At 39.8% G+C, this 25,350-nt stretch overlaps 1 protein-coding gene and 1 pseudogene across 4 annotated transcripts; one reads left to right on the forward strand and one right to left on the reverse strand.

The window, feature by feature from the left end:
• Positions 1-1,231: 1,231 nt before the first annotated feature.
• LOC107319231 (histamine H3 receptor-like) lies at positions 1,232-5,019 on the reverse strand (annotated as a pseudogene).
• A 3,624-nt stretch (positions 5,020-8,643) lies between these two features.
• On the forward strand, positions 8,644-24,620 carry SHCBP1 (SHC binding and spindle associated 1). 4 transcript variants are annotated; one of them, XM_085551059.1, is made up of 14 exons: positions 8,648-8,872; positions 9,212-9,382; positions 9,803-9,918; positions 11,232-11,440; positions 12,092-12,184; positions 14,540-14,773; positions 14,862-15,030; positions 16,128-16,248; positions 17,685-17,816; positions 18,678-18,796; positions 19,491-19,577; positions 19,934-20,075; positions 20,858-20,994; positions 24,444-24,620. In XM_085551059.1, the coding sequence occupies exons 1-14, from the start codon at positions 8,731-8,733 to the stop codon at positions 24,495-24,497; spliced, it is 1,926 nt and encodes a 641-aa protein (XP_085407185.1). In that variant the 5' UTR covers positions 8,648-8,730; the 3' UTR covers positions 24,498-24,620. The 4 variants fall into 4 exon arrangements, 3 of the variants coding, with proteins under 3 accessions (XP_085407185.1, XP_015729456.2, XP_015729455.2); XM_015873970.3 differs by lacking the exon at positions 24,444-24,620 and adding an exon at positions 23,401-23,776 and having other exon boundaries at positions 8,649-8,872; XM_015873969.3 differs by lacking the exon at positions 24,444-24,620 and having other exon boundaries at positions 8,651-8,872; positions 20,858-22,877.
• The last annotated feature ends 730 nt before the right edge of the window (positions 24,621-25,350 follow it).

A 25,350-nucleotide genomic window follows, 5' to 3' on the forward strand; every position in this document is an offset into this window, starting at 1 on the left:
TTTAGTGTCACTGCTTGTTTTTGAAAATGATAAATATTATCCTAGGAAACCTAAGATTACAGAGAAGATAAGAATTAGGTTGCTTTGCTGGTTTGGAGGTGGAGGAGGAATGGAAGGAATCTAATGGCCTCATTTGCTTTTTGGTGTAACTGAAGAACTTCTGAATGCCATTACTCGTATTTGTTGATGCTGTCCTTTGTTTAAGAAAAAACTTAAAGCAGATTCTTTGTTACAAATAATCCATAGTAAAATGTGATTTTCATGTTCATGTAGATACATTCATATGATTGGAATACACCCTCTTATCCTAGAATATTTGGGAAACTAAGTTTAATTCTTAAGGTAACTTATAACTCAGGAATTACTTTTTAATAATAGTTTTGTGGTTTCAGCTGTAGTTCTGTTAATGTTAAAAGCCAGTGCTTATTTCTATATGCTCTTGGTTAAGATGACAGTTGTAACTCTTTCATGGTTTGTAATTACCTTTATTGAAATTTTACAAAATGAACTTCATAATTTGTGAGCTTTAAGATCAGATGTGCAAATGTGCTTTTTGGCAGCAGTAATGGGTGACTGTGGCTGTTCAATAGCTATGAATTGTCCTCAGAAATAAGTGTCTTTTACACTGTAGAAAATGCTAATGAAGGTGGAAACAAATTACCTTTTCCACCCAAGTCAGTTTATTGTAAAACTGTACTTTATTGGTACAGTTGTTCAGCTGTTCTGGTAGCCTGACTGTTCTGGTACCTCTTGTTGTAAGCTTTTTCTGGGTACCGTTATTTAATTAGGGATTGGGAATTTCCTTCCCAAAATACATACACTTAGCTGCTAAGACCTTGAAGACCTTACCAAGTGGCTGCGGGTAAAATATAACAAATCCAAACTAACAATTAAGTTTCTTACTGGTGTTTACTTAGAAATATTAATAGTGAGACACTCCCCAGTTGTTGGATATGAACTTTGCATTCCCTTTTTGTCTCTTCAGTGCTACTCACCAGAAAGTATACTGTAGGCAAAGCCCCAAAGAGCTTCGAGAAATCACCTTTATTTTCACTGATGGGTATTTTTGCAGCTATGTAGACTGTATCCTTTGTGTTCCTGGATATTTACTCATCGGTGTTCCCATAAATGCTCAGTGCACGGTACATTTAATATTTACAGATGAGTATTGGCCAGTTTGTGTACCCACTGAAAGGAAGGTGTACTTACTGATAAGTGTCACAGGTTTTCCTTACATAAGAATATGAGGATGAATTTTAACTTTTCCTGGGCACAGGAGTTTGGTAAAGGCTTTCCTGAAGCTCATGTGGCATAGTGGGTACAGAATAGGATTAATAGCTGAATTCACCCACAGAAGCCAAAACGGAGTCTCATAAAGTGAATGTAACACACAGTGCCCATGGCAAGCTGCTCTGATGATCATTAAAAGCGTATAAGGTGCCCAATACAAACCAAACACACTGACAATAATTGCTAAAGACTTCGCTACTCTTTTATCTCGAGAAAGTCTAAATCTGTTTGTCATAGCAGTGTCTGCTCTCACTGTGGTGTCACCTGTATTTTCTGTCATTTTATAGAAACTGTTCCTATGAGGCTTGGTCTCTACGTCCTCCTGAAGTGGTGTAAGGTCTTGATTGACATTCAGATTTAATGACTGATGGTCAGATTTACATAGGCTGAGCCTTGAAGCCTTCTGCAAGGGAGAAAAGCTGCTTGCTTTCTTCTTCTCGTGCTTTTGTCTGTTAGCAGGTTTTACAAAAAATATAGTGTGTTCCCATTTTTTTTTCCTTGGAAACTCATTTCACAGTCCTCTTGGCCAGGAGATGAGTTTCCATTTCTAAGGGATATGTGTTTCCTAATATTGAGGTAGATGCTTAAGTTGAAGTATGTAACAGTGATGAAAGGTGTAAAGAATTCAATGGTAGAAGCAATCATTAGGAAATACCAGTTGTAGAAGAACTCTGCATGACATTCTCCTTCTGGAAGGATGCTCAGTAAACCACAGCAGCAGTAATATAGAGTAAAATCTCAAGATCATCTAAGTTTTCATACTCTAATTTCCTGGTGTAACACACAGTGTTCTTATAATGAATTGGAATTCCATCTTCCTATCTTTACAGTGACTAATCCCAGGGTCTTTTGACACAGTATTTTGGAGTATGAAGTCTTTAGGCTTGAAATCTTCTTGAATTCATGCTCATTGTCCCAGTCTATGGAATTTAGTCTCCAGGGCTTGTGCTGTTTTGGTTAGGATGGCAATACAGCTGAGGAATTCTCAGTTTGTCTGAATTGGGTCCGATTTTTGCAGTCCTTTTCAAGACTGCTCCTGAGATGGTTAGCAGCTTCTGTAGGAAGTTTGAAACTTAGAACTCATTCACATGTTCTCATATTGCTCTACAACAATGGACAGATGCTGTACTCTTTGTTTTGGGAGGGATTTTTATATGGAAGATTTATTGGAAGCATTTCAAAGAGGTTGAACTCTATCATTTATTATCAACAGTTTGTTTCTGAAACCATCCAATCTCTATATTTATACTGTGTGCGTAGTCATGAGTGTGGCTTACAAAAGTAAAATTCATGGCTAATACAGAACTTAGAAAATAAAGGAACGTTGTGTCGACTATTTGAGAATTAATCTGTTCATTTCTCCCTGTTGAAAAAATAGGTGGTGAAATGCTAAGCTACATATATAAACAGTTTAAGTGTTGTTGTTTCTTTTAACTATTTACTGAGAAGTTATCGTTGCCTCAGTGTGATTTACAATGAACAAGGAAGCTAAATTTGTTTTAACAAAATACAGGGGAAACGGTGCTGAATAGCCACAAACTGCTTGTAGAAGAATGAGACCTAGTGGCAGAGAAAACGTGTTGTGGAAGGGCTTCAGTACCTGTTGCAGAGCTCTGCCTTTACTGCAGGCTGTCAGTAGGCATGTTGCTGTGTTCTGAAGGAATGCTCTGTTGCAGCCAGGTAGTGATTTTTTTCTTTTTAAGCTCTTGTAAGGTGTTACTGCAGAAATAAGACAACTGCACTTTTAGCTTCAACAGCAGCACGTACAGCCTGTGCCAGTTTCTAAAGCAGCATAAAATGTGAGAAGCAGCTGGCCTTTCTGCCAAAGCCAATTGTTCCTACACCTGCTTCCAGAGCAGAGTGGGTGTACTGAGATTGCTCCCATCTCCTGTGGTGTCTGAGGAACACGAGGATCACCCAACCAAGCCCTTCCTGCAGCTGCTCAGTGCTGGGCATCTCTCTGCTAACCCCGGGCGTTTGCTGTTTGTGTCCTGGAGTGCAGCCCTTACCGCCTCGGTGACAGAGATGAACCTGTCGAAGCTGATAAGGACGATGTTGAAGACGGAGGCTGTGCACACCAGGTAATCCACCACCAGCCACAGCTTGCACAAGCCCTGGCCGAGCCTCCACTCTCCCGTCAGCACGTAGGGGATGTAGAGTGGGATGCAGAAGCTGCCTGCGGACACAGCCGGAGGTGAGGTATGAGTGGCAAAGTATTTGTATAAATCTGCCGCTTGAAATGAGTTTCAGGAGCAATCACAGCAGTTTTGTGAAGAGAGGACTGTGGGTGCGACGTCAGGTAAGGCAGTAGCACAGCTCTGTACCGGCTGGTCCGTGCTGGGCCTGAGGTGTCACCTCCCGAGCGGCCCGTTCTGCTGCCCGGGGTGGGCTCGTGCCTTTGTGTGTTGGAGCTGCAAACCACCTGCGAGCCCCACACACTATTGTGTGTGTGATGCCCGGCAGCAAAATGTTCACACATGTTTCTGTAGCATCATCTCTCTAAAGCAAATCAGTGAAGCTACCACAGTGAAGCAACAGGAAACTCCTAGCTTGTTACCTCAGCAATTATTCCCTTATCTGAGGACTCTTTCACTGGGTAGAGTTTTCAGTTTCCCATTAACTTGAGTCAGGGCAGCAGCAAGCCTGTAAGTAACTACTGCTGTCTGATTGTGTGGTGCTATGAAAAAGATAAAGAGGCAGCTAAGAGACACAACAAAGAGAAGTATCTCCATCACCAGGAAAACATGGGACAGACAATTCCTTCTTGAATAATCACTCTTAAATGGACGTTTTTAGGTGTTTTCTGCTGTATTATATTGGATTTCTTTTAAGAACATCAGTTCCTGGGAGAAGAGCTTCCCTTCAGGATGTGTGTTGTAGTGGTGTGGGTAGATATAGGCATCGTGTGGGCAAAAAGCTCAAAACACACACAGGTGAGAGGGAGAGCTGCAGCTCATTCTCATTGTCAGAGCAGGCTGTGCTGGACGGAAAGTGCTGTGATAACAAGGCCTGGCAACATGAAGTGAAAGAGCATGAAGAGCTCTGTATGAAATGTTTTTATGTAAGTCTGAGCTGTAGGCTTCTGAAAACAAGTTTTGTTCCTGATCTTAGTCTCTTGCTGAGAATTGAATAATTAGAATTGTTAAAGAGGAATGAGACTAGCACAAGATGATAATGAAAAATGCAACGTATCTTGAGGTGTATCAATCCCGATGTGTTCTGAAATGTAAAATGTTTGACCCATAGTTCCTTTAGTGATGATAGTTTTAATTTCCAGAAGATTTCTCTCAACCCTTTTCGAGTAATGGAGCTGCCTGATTCATGCAGTTTCCCATGACTAGTGTATGTGGGTGAGCGCAGCTACAGAAATGACAGAAAAACAATGTTTTTCCACTATCACAGGCAGATGACTCTTTCAGAACAGGCCAAATTCATCATCCAAATGGATCTGGGGAAGCCACGTTGTGAGGGGGTGGACTTCAGCTGGCTGCGTATCCCCTTGGTTCAGAGACAACCTCCTTAGTTAAGCTCTTCTTTGAAGTACAACTGGGGGTTGTCTTCTGTTATAGTTTTATTACGTTTTACTTCTCCTGGATACATTCAAGAGTTTGTTATGCTATTGCTTATGTGCCTTATTACCAATTGAGTGATGCAACATAAATGGCATTTGTATCCTTTCCCTCCTAGCTATTTGTTGTATGGATATTTCACTTAGGTACTTCCATTCATGTCGCATCAAGGGGTACTGGCACAGCTTTGTCTCTTGGCAGTAAGCATGTTGCAGAAGATTTAATGTTTGTTTACTTAGTTATTTGTGTTTAGTGAGAGCTGGACAGACATCCAAAAGATTTCACAGTATGCTGGTGGACATTACAAAAATCAGAGGGGGACTGTGGCTTTTCTCTACTCTTAACTGATTCTCTTTCCTATACATACTGTAAAACAATGCCAGCAGAGCAATAGCTCTCACATCCTTCTTCTGTTCATATGGAGTTAAACTCCATAGGCAAGGCAGCTCCCGCCTGCTGTGTATTCAGATACATTCATCATTGCACACAGTGGTAAAGCATGCTGTTCCCATTAGTGTCAGTGGGAGTTAAATAAGCAATTACAGAACATTAAGAGGATATGATAGCCTTTAATCATCCTTTATTAAAAAAAAAAAAAGTGCAATCTTAAACTGAACAAACTCTTATTTCTTCTTAAAGAAGTAATTGATACTCCTCATGCTTAAAGTTTGTCCTCGATTCTGTGCTAGCAAACATCCCTGTCCTGTCTAAAGCTCACTAGTACTAAAGCCATTGCTTTTGCGTGTTACAGTTAAAAGTTGACCAAATCTAAGTGTGCCTTTTGAGCAGCTCTCCAAACCATAACGTCTGTGCTGGGCACAGCTGCTTGAAAACGATTTGTGAAATGTGAATGTCATTAAATGTTTTGTTCTGTTGAATGCTGAATTTATTTCTTCAGGAGAGCTTCATGTCTCTGCTGGAGTCCCTGCAAAAGTAGGGAATTGTTTTCTGTGTTGGAATGTTGTGTCTCAAGAGAAACAGTTTGGCTTTTCAAGTAAAGGAAGTTTTCATTTCAAAACGGCTCTAAGTGCTGCACAGGAAAATAGAAGAAAAAGTTGAATAAAATCATGAATCGTCCCTCAAGCAGGGAACTAAGAGAATGTAAGACAAGAAGTTTTCTGCTGGGGAGAAAAAGCTTTTGAATTTGCTGCGAATCAAATCCTTTTATAATCTTTTTTCTGTTATGCATGTTTTGAAATAATCCCATTGTTTTCTATCTCTGTTTCATACACAATTATTTCTTCTGACTCTACTGGTAATCCCCACCTGCACTATCAGCAAACATGAGTAATTACCTCTCTTAAGAAAAGCCACGTGTACTGGTGATCTTGCAAAGTTAATGGCTTCCAAATTGTTAAGACTACTGAAATAGATTTGAAGGCATTTGAAATAGTTCAGACTATTTTTCAAGTTGGGAATTTTTACCCTTATGGATTGGCTTGCAGCGATGGATGACTTCTGTGTGTTTGTCCTGTGTTGATGGCTAGCAGGACAGCTTGCTGGGGACACCATCCTTCCTGACTGCCTTATTTTTAAGACAATCTTCTGTTCTTGTGTGAAAATGCCCAGCTGTACTAACATAGAGACTGATCCGTATCAGCACCCAGTGCACTACTTTGCTACAAAAATGGTGTATCTTAAAAAGGCCAATCTATTAAAGAGCATACAAACAATATCACAAAAAAACCAGTATTCTTGCCAATGCTATCTAGATGAGTAGATTGAAGTCATTGGGAATGGCTGCGCCATGTATTCTGCTGTTTCGGAAAGCTACCACAGAAGATATTCTAGTATCTGCTGCACTGAGCTGAAAACATGTATTCTGTATGTAGTCTGTATGTAGTTATACGTTGCATTGTAATTACACATTGTATTTAGTGAGGTTGTTGTAATAGCACACAAATTGCTATGGAGTTTGAGAGCACAGAAAATGAAGTAAACTACAGAAAAGCATCTAGAAAAATCTGTGTTACTGTTCATACTTAATTCTGCATTACCACGTCCAAAGCAAAGTGGCTGCTGCTGTTCTGACTGTCAGCTGAAGCAGTGTTCTTCACATAGCTCCAGCCTTTCAAGCTACCATCTGTTAAGGCACAATCGTAAACCCACTGACAAGTGTTTGTGAGAAATCACTTCATGCTAATTAATCTCTTTTCCAACTTGCTTCAGTAGCTAATTTTTAAGACCCCAGCCATCGTTACTATACTTTGATCGTCAAGATAGCAACACAGCTGTACTACAGATAGAAAAGAACTTAAAGCTCTTGAAATACAACAAAATCATGGGAGAATAATTTCTAAACAGCCATGTTCAAAGTCTGAACTGAAATGAAGCGTTGATCACAACAACATAATGTCTCATCACCAACAGCTGCATTCTTTTGCATCTGCATTTTGCATTTTATTTTGCTTTGTTTGCAGTGAATGAGGAGGTGCAACGATTGCACAAAATCAACGCTGCAAGCAATTTGCATTCTTTTCAAGCATGCCTTCTTCCTGCAGTGATTGTGCCCAATGATTTGTTGTGTTCTGCATCTGCAGTAATTGTGATGCAATGTCAGGCATGTTTGTGGTTAAGGGAAAGTCAATACGCAGCAGACAATGCAGCATAAATCTTGAATCTCCTCAGGTGGACTGTGAGAAGAGGTGCCATAAACACAACAATCCGTATCTGTAATGCTGTTATTGTAGTTATAAGAAATAAGGTGTTTGTTGGACCAATTTGAGGTCCACAAGGCACATTTCTGAAGAAGCCAGTGTTGAGGGTATCCTGAAAACTGCTTAAATTATAGTAGAAAAAGCACTTCAGAAAGCAGCCTCTGCTAATGGAGTCAAGCAGTAATGGAAGCAAATGATTTCAAGATCTGATTTTTCAGACTTCCAAAGGTATGTTGGTTACAGTGATATGGCTCCATCTTTGATAGATACAGACATTTGGATGAAGAGAGAGCTCATATGTGAAGCTCCAAAGTAGTTCTTTAAAAAAGCCCATCAATTGGATTTGACTTGATGTGGGGATGAAACAATGAAGCTATAAAGGTTTGCACAAGTTCAATTGTTTTTCTGGTTAGATTCGATTTCTTTAGGCTTACAATGATGAAATACCTGTCAAAGAACATACTTTATAGCTAATAACCCAAATAATTAACAGCAGCCTGCAGTTACACGGCACGATATCAGAGTGGTTTACAAATGAGTTAATCATTCACATGCAGTAAAAATATACTGTCTACATTTTATGATGGACAAATGGAAGCCTAAGGAGATTAAATTATTGCCATGGTAACAAAGGGAATTTGTGTCAAGAGCAGAGATGGGTGCAGGCTTCTCACTGCAAAGAATGGTACATGAGGCAGATATTTTTCACTTTTGTGCCTTTTTTATTGTTTCTTTCCTATCAGTGTGAATGTGCTGGCTCGTCTCAACCACTTATTCCACACATCCCTGATAGACACTTTCAGATTGACTGGCCTTATAGCAACTCACTTTTTGTTTTCTATTTCATGTAATAATACAATTTGATCTCTCAATACTTCTTGTATTTTAAGTTTGAAGGCTGACATTTGGTTAATGATGAGCAGGTTAACGATGATGTTTGAGGTCTAAGGCGGCCCTCTTGTGGTTGTTCGTGTTTTAAAGCAATTGTGGCTTAAAAAACAAAACCCATCCGCCTCGTGCTGTGTCCAAGCGCTACAACTAAAGTCTCAGCGCCCGGTTCCTCAGCCCCGGTTCCTCCCAATGGGCCCAGAACCTGGGACCGCCCCACAGAGCAACGGCCCGACCGCCCGGCAGCCAATGGAGGCGGGCAATGCCCGTGACGTGCGGGGCGGCACCGCGGCCAGTTTGAATTTGTGCGGGAGGCAGAGAGGAGTATGGCCGGTATGGACTGTATGGGCGATATGGCCAATATGGGCAGTATGGCCAATATGGGCGATATGGCCGGTGTGACCGGGCGGGGGCTGCTGTGCGGGAGCGCCGCTGTGCTGCGGAATTGCGCCGAGGATACGAAGCCAGGTAGGGCCCAAAACCACTGCGAACCGCGGAGCTGCGGCTACTGCGGCTACAGAACGTGGCTGTGCGGGAAGGAATTGGGATTTGAGGTGCTGTGTGGCGCTGGCACGGCATTCCGGGCACCTCTGGTTGTGCTTCTCGAGTAGTATTTGATGGTTAAAGTCGCTTCATAATTACGACTTTATGAATTGCAGCGTTTTTGTGGCACGCTGTGAGATGTGTTATGGAAAGCAGGAGTGTGATGGATTTCGGGCCGGACAGGAGTTGTTTGGGAATAGAAGAGCAGTGATTGTATGGATGTGACGACCTGTGGGCTGTGCTTTGTTCCCACTCCTCCCACAGCTCCCACCCAGGAGGATGAGGACACCTGCAGTGATTATGGAAGCCGCGACAAGCCGGGCAGTGCCCTGAGCAGGGCGGTACCAGATGGGAACGTGCTTTTCCCTGATACTTTTTGCACCGATCATCTTTTGTTTTATGAGCGGTTTAAAGCTTACCAGGATTACATTTTGGGTAAGTGGTTTTAGCAGGGAAAGAATACGTGGCTGTGTTTCTTAAGGCTTTTGCTCTAAGTGGAGTCATTTCCATCTGAAACACTTAATAGCAAGGACTGGAACGTACATGGTGTATGTAAGTCATCACTGCTGGGCTGTCACGCTGTCACCTCAGCTGCTCTGGCTGTTGGGCCCAGGAGGTAACAGCTTTAACGTGGGTAAATAAGATGTGAATGTCTGAATGGAAGAAGTGCTAATGCTGGGCTCTGTGCTTGGTTTTACCTGGTGTTATTAGAACCTTCCTGTATGTAGTGAGACTCCTTGAGATGTGGCACAGACCCAGCAGCGCTGCCACTGAAACCTTTGGTACTTTTCATTTTCTGCTGATGACTTCTCATTCCTTACTTGCATAAATGTAGTGCCTTCCATTTTATTCTAGCTGACTGCAAAGCTTCTGAGGTGAAAGAATTCACAGCTGAGTACCTGGAGAAGGTCCTTGAGCGGTCGGGATGGCAGGCTGTTTGGCGCACTGACGTGTTTGAGGTCCTCGTTGAGGTAAATGGGATGTGGTTGTTCGGGCTCAATTTGCCTCCCACCAACACTGTTTGCCTCTATAACGGGCAGATCACTTGTCTATGAGGTTTATGAACTGCTAGAAATTAATATGTTTTTTCTATGTAATTTCCATTGAGGAGTAAAGCAATAGGAATTTCTTTCAAAAGAATATTTATTCTTAACACTATTTTTGTACACTGGTTGTGCTTTTTTTGCCTAAAAGCATGAGGTTGGAACCTGTGGTCTGATATTTGCATGAGGGACTGTTATGGCAGTGAGGCACTGCTGCTCAGAATGAGCTCTTCAGGGCTACAGCACATCACAACTCCAATAAATTAAGCACTAGGTAGGCTTTCTATTTTTTTGCTTTATCACATAATTTAACCCTGGAATTTAGCTGTCTACTACTTAAAGTTTACTTCTGCTTTTAAACTACAGCATTTCAGTGGGACAGTTGAATTTCGTTTTCTTTGAGATACAATTGTGAATAAACTGGTGTTGGTGTCTTGAGAATAAGCTGCATCCAGTTCCACAAAGTTGTTGTGTTCAGCACATCATCTGTGGTTTTCTGGACTCTGAATTCTTAGCAGAGCATATAGAGCATGATTGCTATTTGTGGGATAAGTTTATTGTTGCTAAACCAAAATGTTTGTACAGCATTTATGTCATCTGTGTGCTAGAGCAGTGAATAATCACTTACCTTTTCTTGAGCTTCTCAAGAGCTGGGTAAATGACATTAAACCCCAGAGTGGCAATATAGAGCCTGTGTAACGCCCCTGTGTGAAGACTGTAGCAAAAACACACCCAAGTTTCAGAGATCCTCTCTAGTGTCTGAATGTTTCCTGGGAGAACTGTGCTTGAAAGGAAGCAACATTCTCAGAGGGATCCTTGAAATGAGGAGGAGGAGTCCAAGTCAGCATGGGTGTGCTGTGAGGTTAAGCCTGGTGGGCACAGAAGGAATAAGTGCATTGTCCAGAGCTGGCTACTGAGGTATAGTCTTTACAAATACCAGGCTGTGGTCACTCCTAAGTTCTTCATATCATTAACATTCTTCTGTCTAATTGACTTTGATAGTAACAGTAGTTCTTGTTGGAGGATTTGAGCCTAGTTTTGAATGTCAAAGAGATGACTTTTGGTTTTTAGGAGTTCATTTCTAGGATGATCATTTTGACCAGATTGCCTTTGTTGTAATATGTACCGTGTGTCAGCTGGCACTTAGCGAGGTCTGCTGGGTTGTGCACATCATGCTCGCCTTCCTCAGCTGTATCTATGATTCTGCGTGCAGAAATTCTAAGGGCTGTTCATTCTAACAGGTTGTTGATGTGGAGTTCTCAGCTCTGAAGGCAGTTGTGCAGCTCTGTGAGCCTTTCCTATTCGAGTCACAGGTTAGCACCTTTACACTGGAATGCATGCAGGAACTCTTGGAGCTGAAGGAGCGTCGGATACCACTGCAGGAGCTGTGGGTTGTGTATGATGAGTCGGGGGAGTTTGATCAGACGGCGCTAGCTGTGGAGCATGTCAGGTAGGAAGCTGCTTTGGGGCTAATTCTTGTCTTGAGCAATTGCACTCTGGTTGCATCTAATGTGTGCTGTCCTGAATTCTTGTGGCCATGCTGGCAGCCCCGCGTGCCTGGCTTCCCATAGTCAGTATCGTGACTGGTACCACAAGGGCTGTGGGGAGTCTGATCACAGAGAAAATGTTTGTCTTCGGTAACTGAAGGCAGTCACACGGAAATGAGGTTTATTTATCTGAGAAGAGACTCATTCTGCTGACCATTGCTCAGTAGCAGAGACCTAAGTATGTATCATAAAGGTGGCAAAATTCTTGTGGAGAGAAAAGCTTAGTGGAAGGATGCCTAACCAAGACCAAATAATCAAAAGGCCTCAGAATCTTGTGCAAGTCTTCTTTTAAATTCAGCTCATACTCACTCAGTCTCTTGATGTAAGTCAGAGGGACTCAGGCTGTTATGGATTTTGAACCAAGAAATACAAATTAAAACTCTTCATACAAGAAGACAACTGTTGTGCCTACTAAATGTCTTACAGGAGGTGATGTGGAATTGGAGAGAATGTTTTCATTAGCATTCTGAAGTTGATTACATTTGTATTTCTAGTGTCCATGCTCGGTTAAATGTGGCGTCCTTTGTGTTTAAAAGCTTACTTTGCTTCGAAAGGTTCTTCTACAAATGCATCTGGAGGTCCTGGGATGAGGAGGAGGAGGATGATTTTGATTACTTTGTGCGATGTGTTGAGCCTCGACTGAGACTGTAAGTGCAACACTTTTTGTGTTATTGGCCAGAACCACAGGAAAGGGTGATGTGGGAATAGTGGCGTGCATCGATCTCAAAGGGATGTTTTCACTAGTGAATTAAAGCAAGCCTGTTCTAATAGCAGCTGCTGTCTGGTGTTCTATTTTCTCATAGAAGATGGTACAACTGAAGTTGCCGTTTGATTTCTGAACCCTTGCTTTTTCCTGTAATCCCCAACCTCCCATCAGATGGCGCTCCAAATCCAGCTATTGCTTCCTTAGACTTGCGGGAGGAACTAATGTAACCTTATCTAAAGCTGGTGTGGAATGCTCCCATATCTTTGGACGTAGAATAAGAACCAGAATGGAACAGAATGTAAACAAAAACTTGTAAATCATTCATCCTGAAGGAGGGTTACGTGCATTTCTGTTCTCTGTAGGATTAGTTAGCATTAGGTTTCCTGAAGGTATATTTGATTTCTGGCTGTAGGGAAATTGAACAGTGGACAAGGACACAGTCTTGTTTCATGCTTGAGGGGGTTAAATAACCCAAGTGGACTTTTATAGCATAACTAAGAATGTGTATGTCATTCAGATACAGGTCTGCTATGATGCTTTGAAACTATACTGGCAAATATTTTCAGCTAACCCTGATGTGCCCTTCAGGATATAACACTGTGTGCTAGAATACAGTGTATAGCATGAGCTTTATAAAGGAAATTAGTATCATTACCTATACTGTAAGGGTGGTTGTGGGTCTCTGTTTCTAACAGGACACAGTGAGCTTTGAGGACTCTGAGAAATCCTATCACATCAGAGATTATACAAATTAGAGGGAAGTGTTCTGTGTGGAAATTATAATTTGTAAATGTTTGTGAAGTGTTTGTACTTGTGTGCTTGCAGCATGTGACTATTCTGTTGTTGGGGTTTTGGATCTTGATGAAGTCTTTGCATGGAATTAACCACAATGCAATGGTATGCCAAGAGAGAATGTTTTCAGCTGTGAATGGCCTTAGTGTTGGTTTATTTAGGATCCAAAATGGGTAAACAACATCTTCAAGTAGAGAAGTAAATGTTATCTTTTTACCCCACACCGTGCTTAACGTGAAGCCTCTCCTCCAAGCTATGTTGATGTGAGTGCCATCCTGTGTTGTGATTTAAGTGCTCATGTGTTGACTCAGAAACAGCATGGAAACATGTGATGCTTTAAACTTTACGGATCTCTGGTGTGCACTCTTTCAATCAGAACAGATAAATTCATGTGTGGTGTTAGGATATTATACTGTTTTTTCTGATGCAAGAAATATGAACTGTTTAACTAAAGCTTGGGGAAAAAAATAAAAATGAGTTTTACACAGCTCTAAAACAAAGTATGCATTTCAGGGCCAAGCTGCGTTTAACTTTTAGTTTTCATCAAATATTTTCTACATTTCTATAAATCCTTTTTTCATTTAATCATGCTGCATTGACTTTCTACTACTTCTGACTGCATTGCCAAAATATTGTGAGGCTTTTTCTTTATATCCTTTTTATTGTAACTGCATACTTATTTACTGCTCTGATTATAGGTTTTTTTCCCTGCTCTTTTCTGCATTAAATGCACCACTTGAAAATATTAAAATCTTTTGAACCTTGAAGATTTGCCCTTATTTCATTCAGCCTCTTCGACAGAGTTATTTATGCTGTGTTAAGTTGGTTCTCTACAAAAATGAGAGCATTAAATCTTATTTTATGTTATTAATTATTGTCCAGCATTTCTTTTTTTTTAGTGACCACGGTAAGTTCTAAGTGCAGTTGCCTGGCACTTTCTAGCTGGCAGATATATTAATCTTAATGCAACTTCAGGCTGGCATTTTCTGCCCTGTAAATTTATTTGTAGAAGATACTTCTGGAATGCACAAGATTTCCTATGCAGTGCTTTCACATCTCAAGCAGATACTAACTTATTCATTCTGGGATTTTGTCCAGGTTGTTTATATTGCTGCTGATAGAGACTTCACATTATAAGGTTATTCTTTTAGTTTAGATGTAATTCAGGCTTTCCAATAAATGCTTGAAAAGCAGGTTAACTTTGATTTCTAATTGTCTTAGAAGTTGTTTTTTTGTTGTTGTTTTTTTTTTTTTTCCTTGTAATTGTACCTTCTGTTTTGGAATATGTTTCTTATAATTGTTACCTATCTGCTGTGAGAGATTATTTAGAGAAGAAAGTAAAATATTTGTATGTGTATGAGGGTTTTGGTTTCACAGAATCACAGACTGCAAAGAATTGTAACTTCAGTACTGATACAGAATGTCTCAGATTCTCTGTGGGTTTGTATCTGATCTTTCAAAATTGGAGATGGGAAATATGCTTCTCTCTTGCTCTGAATTGCAGGCATTATGACATCCTCGAGCACTGTGTGCCTTCTGGTCTTGTTGCTGATTACCACAACTACTTGTCTGAATGTGAAGAGCTCTACAGGAAGTTTTTAAACGTGAGGAATAACATATCAAGCAGTGATTCAGACTCCGAAATGGAAAATGTCTCCATGGTGGAAGGACTAAAGTTATATGAGAAAATAGAACACTTGAAACAAAAACTAAAACTAATTGAGAATCCTCTGCTGAGGTACTTAGCGGGTTTAATGGAAGGAGGAGCCTGATGGGGAAACCACATGTAGAGTGTTCTTTACTGAAGGCTTTATTTCTTGCTCTAGGTATGTGTTTGGTTACCAAAAGTACAGTGGTCTCCAAGCTAAAGGGCAGAGACCAACGGGTAACAAGATCATTCATGTTGTGTCCTCAACCATGATGGCAAGTTTCTTGCAGTCTTTGATAAGGGACAAACTTTGCCCCGAGTCTTGTGGTGAAGAACTAGAAATACAGGTAAAGTAATAGCAATTGTCTGTTTATCCATGCTTTTTTTTCTTACTTGAGAAACAATGTGAAAGAATCATGTACGTGAAAGATGATACATTTGCACAGTACTATTTTTTGAGTCCAAAAACAGCACTGTAATTTAATTGAATGATAAGGTTTCAAGCAGTAAATGTGATTTTGTTGTTGTGGTTCTGTGTAGGAAACTTACTTATTTAGAGTAATTAGTTGTAGTGACTTCAGCTAGGACTTAGGACTTCTGTGTTTAGGACAGTCTGTAGTCCTTGGGCCCAGATGAAATTGCTTGCTGTATTCTGATCAAGTTCATGAATTGCAGGTGGGCAAAGCAGACCCAAACAGAGCATTCCCTATCAACTCCTGGGGCTATAAATCAGATTTTCTCACTTTGCAATTGAAAAATTCTCTTACAGTGCTTACTGTAGAATTTTCTAGGAAGCAATAAATTCATAGTTTTTCTGTACTATTTGTTATCCTTCCATGCAGGATAGCTCAGTATTATTTGTGAAGGATATAAGGATATCAGCCTGCACTCTTCAGGCACTGAGGTCTTTTTTTTTTTTATGGAAAAGAACCATGTGGACCCAGTATTTGCTACTGTGATGTCTGAACTCTGTTCTGCAGTGACTTGCTACAGAAATAGGGTTCTATCTATGTTTGGACCAACTCAGATCTAATGGCTGAATTCTTTGCTTTTTTTTTTTTTTTTTATTTTGACTTCTCTTTCCCTTCTGTCATGTGTTTCTTCATATAATTCACGGTAAGTCACTTGAAGCTAAAATGACATGTTTCTTGGAACCCAGGCTATACTGAGTTCTGCTTGCTGGTGCACTTGCTCTTCGATCTGCCAGTCTGCCCCAGATTCCTCATGGAATGGGCATAACACAAAGGAATGCTTTATGGCTGTTTTTGTCTAGAGTGCTATGATTCTGGAATTCAAAGTAGAAACGGCCTGTTATTGGTGCCATTATAAAGGATTTCTTTTAGGCAAAGGCAGCAACATTTAATTAAAGAGCAAGTTTAAGGGCATAAATATGTCTATTTTGTAACATTTTTTCCAGGAGTTGATTATATTGTTTTTCTTACAGTTCCACAATGATCCACTGGCAGCTGTCAATGCTTGTTATGAAGGAGACACAGTCATCATCTGTCCTGGTCATTATGTTGTAGACGGCGTGTTCTGCATTGCTGATTCTATTGAAATGGAAGGTAGAAAGCTTGCTCATGGTTTTAAACTAGCTATGCCTAAAGACTTTTTTTTTTATTCTGTGGAGCTTGACTTGGGTATTTTTTTTTTTTACTTTGGAGTGTTCCTACTTCTGTTTGTAGAGCTGTCTGTTTCAGGATGGACTACAGTGTTTCACTAACAACAGTTATTTCTGCAAATAAATAAAGCAAATAAAGCTTAAAGTTTTGCTGATGAATAGTGAATTTGCGCTGGCTGTGTACTGAACAGGGCTTGTTGTCAGGTGAATTGTTCCCTCTCTATTCCTTATCCTTTCAGCAGCTTCCTTACTGCTAGAGCTGCTGCTTCATAGGTGACGCAGGCTAAAAGCTTGGTTAGGAGGTCTCGGGTTGTCTGGACAATTTTTTCTAAAACTCCTGCCTTAGATAATAAATAGCCTCATACTTTTGGGGTGTACAGCTGAACAGGATATGCCACGTAGAGTCCCAGGGTGCACATTTTTTAAATACTGAAGTAAACTGCCCCTTGCTACCTCCTTTCTAGGTGTCCTAGAAAAAGATAACTAGATCCTGTAGCGTGCTGAAGTATCACTCGCTAAAGTGCCTTCAGTTGCTGTCTGCATGACTTTCTCTCAGCTCTTGTTCAAAGGCTTTTTTTCAACCTTTCTACTTGCACATTAGAGTATTTATTTATGTACTTGGTTAAAAGCTGGCATCCTGTATGAGCACTTCTTATCTAAGCTTGTGTGTGCCTTCAGAAAATGTTAGGACTCATGCTGTTTTAATAGATGTTGCATTATTGCTTTCCTTATCATGATTCTTGCCAGTGACAAGCAATAAAGGCTTTACATGCTCATAAATTTCCCTGTAAGTGTTTGAAATCTGACAGGCTTGGATGGCTTTAGTAAATCAGTGGTGGCATAAGCTTTTGAAAGTTCCTTTTTAATCTGGAAGTCCATATAACACAGGAACACGTAGTTTTGACCCAGGTTTCATTTAAACAGGAAAACTGAGAGAAACTTAGGACTATAGCATGAATTCCTTTTGCTTCCTTTTACTGTGGTAGTGACTGCTTCCTCATAGCCCTGCTTGCTCTGCTGCACTCATCTATTTTGAAAGCTAGCTGCAGGTTCTCATGTGGCCTTTGTTACTGTACCTCCCTCCATTGTGTTGCGGCTTAAGGGAGTGAGAACTTCAATCTCAGCAGTGTGATCTCTGTTACGTGTTTGTTCAACTGGCAAAAATAATTTGGGATTTATTGTCATTTAAAGAGGGTAACTTGGTATTTTGGGTTATTTAAGTCATTGGACTGTAGTGCTTAAATTGTGGCCTGGCTCTTGAATAGAAAACTATTCAAGATATTAAACCTCAAGTTCTAAATCCTTCTTATTTAATGTGAATGTTTGCTGGTGTACGTGATTGTTACCAGTTACTCATCAAACTTTCACCCCTGCTTTAAGGCTATGGCCTGCCAGATGACATCGTGATAGAAAAGCAAGGAAAAGGAGACAACTTTGTTGACTGTACAGGAGCCAATATAAAGATCTCCAATTTGAAGTTGGTGCAACATGATGCTGTGGAGGGGATTTTAAGTAAGTATAAAAGCCCTTTAACATTCTTATGAATCTTCAGTGACTTTTTTTTTAAATCTTCTGTGATTTTAAAAAATAGATAAATTAAAAATCCATTACACAGAGTTTACTGGTTTTAACTTTGAAGTTGTTGTAGCACTCAGGCTTAATTTTTGGGTAAGATAATCTTGGATGAGATAACTTGAGTTCTCTGCTGCTGGGTTTTGCAGCAGTAGGTCAGGTTTCACTGTGTCAGGCTGCCCGGAAAAGGAAATAATTTCTCATGCTACAAAGAAGTCCCAACACTGAGCAGCTCTTTGCTGAGGGTTGATGTGGACTTCAGAAATAACACAGATATTTGTCTTCTGGCAGCACACTCCAACTGAGGCTCAGATAATCCCAGGTTGTATCTGATGAGTTTGTTGGCTTTGGCCTTCTCTCTTTGGAGATGGTGCTAAATAATACTTGAATAATACTAACTGGCAGGCATTTGTTGTAGAACTCGTTAATGTTTTGTTAACACCTGTATACATGTATCTGGTAACTTCTTACTACAAAAGACTCTTAAGAATGTTTAAAAAAAAAAAAAAAAAGAATGATTGCTGACAGTTTAAAAACAAAAATAAAAAACAAATAATAACCAACCAACCAAAAAAAACCTCTAAGGCAAATCTTTTGATTAGTGCTCATTTGTGGCATTCCTGCTTAACCTGGCAAAATACCATGAGCTCAAACTGCGCCTGAGCATATCAGTAAAACTTGTTTAATGTGATTAAAACGGTCATTTTAACATTCCATGAGAAATGTTATGAATCTGTCTACCTGTAGGTTTGCTTTTGTATGTATGATTCATTTAACAGTGTTTGTTGTGTGTATATGTAGATGTTCATCAAGGGAAAACAACTTTAGAGAATTGTGTGTTACAGTGTGAAACTACAGGCATAACTGTACGAACTTCAGCTGAACTATTAATGAAGAACTCAGATCTGTATGGTGCCAAGGTAGGAACAAATTTTTAACTGGCAATTTCCTTAATTTAAATAAAGAGTTGCACTAGGAAATAATACTCTCAGTAAAGGGGTGGTTTCTTTCCCTCTTGTGAGAACCTTTACAGGTTATCTTGAACAGCTGGGTGTTACATTAAGAGATTGTTCCCAGGGATCTTATGGTCTTCAGTAGTATCCAGTGAAGCATCTCCTGCGTGGGTTATTACAGTGATTATTACATTGTTGAACTGATTCATGTCCTGCTGTACCTTTAAGGAGATTTTCTGTGTTTGTTTGTTTGTTTTTTTTCTTCTGCCTATATATAACTTTCTCATTGATCCTTGTTTGGCAAATCAGGTGCCCTTTTTAGGTGCCTTATGCTTTTCTTCTTACAAATAAATACAGAATTGAACTCTGATTAGAACACTCTGGGAGGATGATACGGCTTTGAGTGTTGAGGTGGATGACTGAAGAGCAAGAAAGCAATGAAAGGATGTGTAGTTATTCTTTGCTAGTAATTATATAAACTAGCAGCGATAGCATTACTTGTGGGACCTCTATGTTTGTTATTGCTGTTCAGGTTAACAGAGCTGTGAGGCTGGAGTGGTGCAGATAAGTGAATGAGCACCAAGATCAACTATGGAGTTGTCAAGCCAAATTGTAAGCATTCCTGAACTATTTGTGAACTGAAGTGAGTTTTATCTTGTAGGGTGCTGGTGTGGAAATATATCCAGGTAGTACATGCACCTTGTTGGACAACGGCATACACCATTGCAAGGAGGGAATACTTATAAAGGTCAGTTCAAGGCAGAATGCACTTTTTTCTTTAACTTAATAACAAACAAACTTATAGCTGTCAGTATTGGTGCAAATAACTTGTGCTTAGTTTGGCTTGTAGCCTTGCTTCCTTATAGTGGAACTCCTGTGTATTACATCTTATGATTTCAGCACTTCTTGTATACCTTGAGTTGACACACTGAAGGAATGTTTTTTTTTCTTATCTGCCAGAGAAGAGAAGTTCTTTTGCAATGTTACTTTTCATACACTCAACACATTCTAGCTAATGCAGAGTGCTAATTCTGTCTAAAAGTGAAATGATTTGCATCCCATTAGAGGGACATAACAATCTGGATTTCTGTTTCCTTCCTATAGAACTTCTTAGATGAACATTATGACATCCCCAAAATAAGCATGGCCAATAATATGATCCATAATAATGAAGGGTATGGTGTGGTCCTGGTAAAACCAACTGTTGCTTCTGATGTAAAGGATGCTTCAGCAGAAAGAACGACAGGTATTTTCCTCTGACTTCATAGAAATAAATTAAAAAAACAACCAAAAAACCCCCTTAAATCTTGTGTATATACAAGTTGTTTTGAATTCCATAATTAGGAAGTGAGTCTTTCAAAACCTTTCTCGGTGTCTGTTTTGATTTAGCCAGAGTAGATCTCCCTAACTACCAGAACAATGGAATTTCCTGAATTAGACTTACTGCAGATGAATACTGTGACTATCTGTGCTCCATGCTGAGTGTACGCTAAGATTTTTATTTTTTATTAAGTCCTTAAGCACCTAATCTATGCTTCCTACTAAGCAGAGCCTGTATAACTACCTTGGTTGTACAGAAATGAGAGTGTTGATCAGCAGGAAAGCAGATGTGGCTTCTCTCATAGCTCTTGTGGTTCGTATTTCTCTGCTCTGTTTTTCCTTTCAGCGCTAGAGCTGAGACGTGCTGGTTAGCTCAGTCTCCCAGCACAGAAATTGTTTTCTGCAGTAAATAAAATGTGACAATTGTATTTCTCTTCATATGTCTTGAGAACTGCCACAGTCTCGAGTATGGTATGTAAACACAATCTAATATCACTGTTACTTGGTAGCTTGAAGTCCTCTTGAGAGGAAACCTTTTCTTTAATTATCACATGCTGTATTGGAAATGTATGGTTGTCATTAAAAAGCTACCCAAATGTGTGGGGGTATGCAAATATTAAGACGGAAGAACACTTCATTCCGGGAGTCTTAACTGATTTGGTTGTTTTGCGTGATTGGTGGTGATGTTCTCATTGTTCCCTGATCTAGGGAATGCACAGCCTACCCAGTCAAGTGATGAGAGAGCACATGTAGAGGGCTTCAGACGGGAAGAACTACCTGAGTGTGTAGCTGATGAATTGGAGCTTTATAACCATGCTGAGATTTCTGAAGGCAATCACGAAATTGTAAGTGAACTTGGTGCTGCTTCTGCAAAGAAGAGTCAGATGCACAGGAAAAGGCTGAGTGAACTGGGAATCACAGAAGCTGATGACAATTTAATGTCACAGGAGATGTTTGTCTCTATTGTGGGCAATCAGTTCAAATGGAATGGCAAAGGAAGTTTTGGTACTTTTCTCTTCTGACAGTCCTGATTCCTAGTGGCACTGTAAGAAGATTTGCACAAGCTGTTCTTCTCAGTGCTGCTTTCTGAGAGGGTAACTTCGATCAACTTTCCCTTATGTTACTAAAATATTTATTAATTTTATATATATACATATATACACATACAGCATGTGAAAACTTTACTTGGTTTGTACAAGCATGGGCAACCCTGGTAGAAAACGGAACTCTGTTGATCTATGGACTTGCTCTTTGCTAGCTGTTGTTTTCTTTTTTTTTTTTTTCTTTCTGGTATATTTATTTAACTCCTTTAGTTCTTTTTTAACATACAAAAAAGTTTTTCTACAAAGAAAAGGTTCACCATGGAAGAATGGACAGCAGCTGCTCAGCAATTAGTGGTACACCTTCCTCCATAGCTTTTTTTAAAGTGCTGTTAGCCTCTACATCCCTCCTATAAGAGAGTGATACACTCAGTTTGGTGTGTTACACAGAAGCTGGTGAAGTGCTCAGTTGAATGAAACATAGTAGGTTGGCTGCCATGCTTTATGCTTAAAGGATTTTTGAGAGAAATTAGCATCTGGAAGGTTATCATCGTTCAGCCTTCTTTGGAAATTACAAACTGGCACACCACAGCAGTTACCACAGCCGGTGCAGCTTTGACATAAGGAGAATGGTGGCTCACTAAAACTCTGAATAAGGAGAAATCAAACCAGATGTTTGGATGTATTGGTGTTGTTCTACTATACCTTTCAGCACATTATTCTAAAATTCTTAAAACTCCAATGCCTCATGTCACAGCAGATCTCTTGGAAATAAAAGGAAAACTAAGAAGGAATAAAACAAGAACTTTGCACTGAAATCTCGTCAGCACATGGCTATGGAACATTCAGTTTAAAAAAAAGAAGGCATTTCAGTGGCTCACCATTCATTACAAATTAGCTGGAGATGAATCTTGGCTGGATTGCCTGCCCCAGAACTCTGCCTTCTTAGTGCTTCTCATGTCTTTTAAATATAAATCCGAATACCTTGTTCAAGCTTATACTGCCTTCCAGAGTTGTTTTCCCATATGCCAGTTCAACATGTAAGAAAAGTACTAACTTGTAAGTGATTCAAGATGGTGCTGTAAAGCACAGTATGGTGTTGAGAAGAAGGAAGGTGCTGGGAAAAGAATTTCAGAGTAACTTCCGCAAGTAACTTAGCAAGTATGTACCTTCCCTGGCACCATGGTGTGTTGCTGAAGGTGGAGGTGGGTTGTCTACTCCAGGTTTTTCACTTCTGAAATTGCAGTGGGGAACAAAATTCTCTTGAGCCTACGACTTGTTTTAGTGTGAGCAACTGATAGAAAGTAAAAGAAAAAGTGTAACTTGAAAGCATTTTTTTCCTTTTTTTTTTTTGTTTTTTGTTTTTAAAAACATGAACCACAGCATTAGTTGCAGCTTTACAACCCCCCTACTGTTTTTGTTCTGCTCAGTGCTCTTGACTTCAGGACTATGCTTCTGAGTTTTATTGAGCCCAAATGCCATTAGAACATCTTATCGTGCACAAGACAATAAATACTTGTGGTTTAGTGGCTATAAGAAAATACTTGACTCAAGTGAAAACCCACTACTTGGATTGCCAGTAGTGGTCTTATGGGTTTTATCATGTCGTGTGCCATGTTTGAACCTTTGATGTTATACTTTTAATTCCTGAGTGTAATCCTAATTAAAGATGGAGAACTAAAAACTGATTATGTGGTTTTGTAGTGAGCTGCCTTTGTGATACTTAGGTAGCATTTCTTTCTCTTGTGATTAGTTTTAAAGCTGGCTTCTGTTAACAGCTTTTGCGTTCACTTTTTATATTCAGCTTTAAATTTATGAACACAGAAATTAAAATATTCTTCTTTCAATATCACCAATTTTTGGGTTGGTCTGTTCCTGTGCCATATATCAATGGTGATGCTGCTGTGTGGGTTCTTGGCAGGTGAGGAAGCAACAGGTGAAAAATGTGACTTCTGTTATAAAATTGTGGTTTAATTCTTGATGACGTTAATGCTTTGAATGACCAAACTTCCAATTGAGCCGTCCTGTTTTTGTGGAGTTTGGTATAACACTTTTGTTTACTTCATCACACTCATCTTCAGTCCAGATTGTTGTTTCAGAAGTACTCCCACAAGCTGTAATTCTAACCAGTAGTTTCATCTGTCTTTGGCTCATTACATGTTTATTTTCTCAAATATGTCCTTTATTCACTTCTTTTGTGCTTCTTTCAAGGCTGCACTGTCGCTTTCTTGCCAGCTTTCAGACGTAGATGAAATAGTGAATTGAATACATCACAGAAGCAGTTATTGCAGACGGATGCACTAAGTGGAATGGCCATAGGCTGCCACACGTTCAGTTGGTGTTGTGGAACACAGAAGATGATTTCACAGATACGTGCTTCTTTTCTTGTTTGTTTGTTTGTTTTGTTTTGTTTTGTTTTGTTTTCTCCCAGGAAGGAAAACACCAAAACCTCTTTTGGAGGATGATGTTGATTCTTGTATTTCACTGCACTTTTGCTCTGTCTGTCCTCTGAACTGCCTGACTGCCACAGATGGTATTTCTCGTGTTTTACAATAAGAAAATAAAATCAGTTGAGCATGCCCTGTGATATTTCCTGTCTGATTTTCCTATGACCCTGTTTAGTGCTGTTGTGCTTTTCTGCTCCCCAGGGTCCTTGGGCAATGGCCAGTTTTGTGCTCTGCTCTCCCCTATTCCGTATACAGCTCTGGCGGGCTGGAATTGATGATGCTGTCTCTCTAAAGTTCCCCTCTGAAGCACAATTCTGTTCTTCTCCAAGGCATTATAATACAGTGCAAATGGCAAAAAGAATTTTATTATTCTTTCGTGAGCTGAAATCAACTTGAACTGCTCTGTTCTCTCAGAACCAGAAGATATCTGCAGACCTCATAGCGCTCATGAGTAAAACTACAGCTCAGGCCATGTGGGTCAGAAAACAAAATTGAATTTACTGTATCTGCTTGTAATAAGCTGAATAGTTTTTAAGTGTACCCATGTGAAAACGTTGAGGGAAATTTAATCCCTAAGTTACTTGTGACTCTTGGCTTTTTTTTTTTCCTCCATCAAGTTTTTAGTTTTCTAAGAGCAATATAAATATGTCAAGGTAGAGTTGTATATTAATTGTATATAAAATAAAAAACAGGGTAAGGATCTAAGCTGACATTCACCACCAGGAACAGAAGTGTATGTGTGCGTGTGAGGGAATAAGCAGTAAGTACTGAAAAAGAGTTTGTGATACATCTTCTATTTTCCTACAGGCAGGGAGCTGTGGGAACGCATCCAAAGGTGATTTCTGCTGCTCTGCTGAGTAACTAACTATGTGAACTAACTGAACACAGCAGGTTATTTTAAGAGTAAGCTGTTATTTTGGGGTTTTCTGTTTGTTTTTGTTACTTTTTGGTATACTTCAGCCAGCAGACTAAATCCTTAATTCTTCATTTTGAATTATATGTTCACTAGGAACACTTCATGCCATGTCATAAGAAAGCATTTTATTTGTGTGTTATCTGTTCTGGTAAGTTCTGATAATCATCAACTCCTTTTCTAAAAGCAACTGTAAAGAAAGGTGCAATAAAATGTATCCAGATTCCAGTGGATTTAGTGACAGCTGGTTCTACAAGGCAAGCATTGTGTTGTGTTGACAGTATATCAATACATTGATAACAGGCACCAAAAGCAAAGCAGAAATGCAGAAAAAGAGGAAAAGCAGCCTAGGAGAGTGTGCCATCCTTTCCTTGGCTCTGGGTGTTGATATTTGACTCTGGGGATGGGCAGAACTGAGAAGTGTTTTGTTTATTGAAGTGCATTCTTTTTAGACTTGTTTGAAATACAGGGATGAAACACAGAGCACTTTTGGTCTTAAAATGGAAGGGCAGGAGTTATTGGTTGTTTTGTTTTTCATTTCTTGCTGCTTTTCTTTTGATCTTTAAAGTACTTTGTGCTACTTGATCAAGGAGAAACTTGCTGCACAACATGACTGCATCAAGTACATACTGTTTCAATGCATCTTAGGCTCTGTTTCTGTTCTAGGGTGATTTTATGGACAACCATGTTTTTCTTTTTGCTGTTGTATCCTGTAGCACCACGCTGCTTTTCAGTTGTGCAGCTCTGCTTTGTCTTGCTCTGAAACAAGCCTCTAACTGGCTTGTGGTGGGTGGTAGGTTC

This window comes from Coturnix japonica, chromosome 6 (assembly GCF_054131305.1).
Source record: "Coturnix japonica strain WE chromosome 6, WE-NBRP24, whole genome shotgun sequence".
In the NCBI taxonomy this organism is placed as follows: Eukaryota; Metazoa; Chordata; class Aves; order Galliformes; family Phasianidae; genus Coturnix; species Coturnix japonica.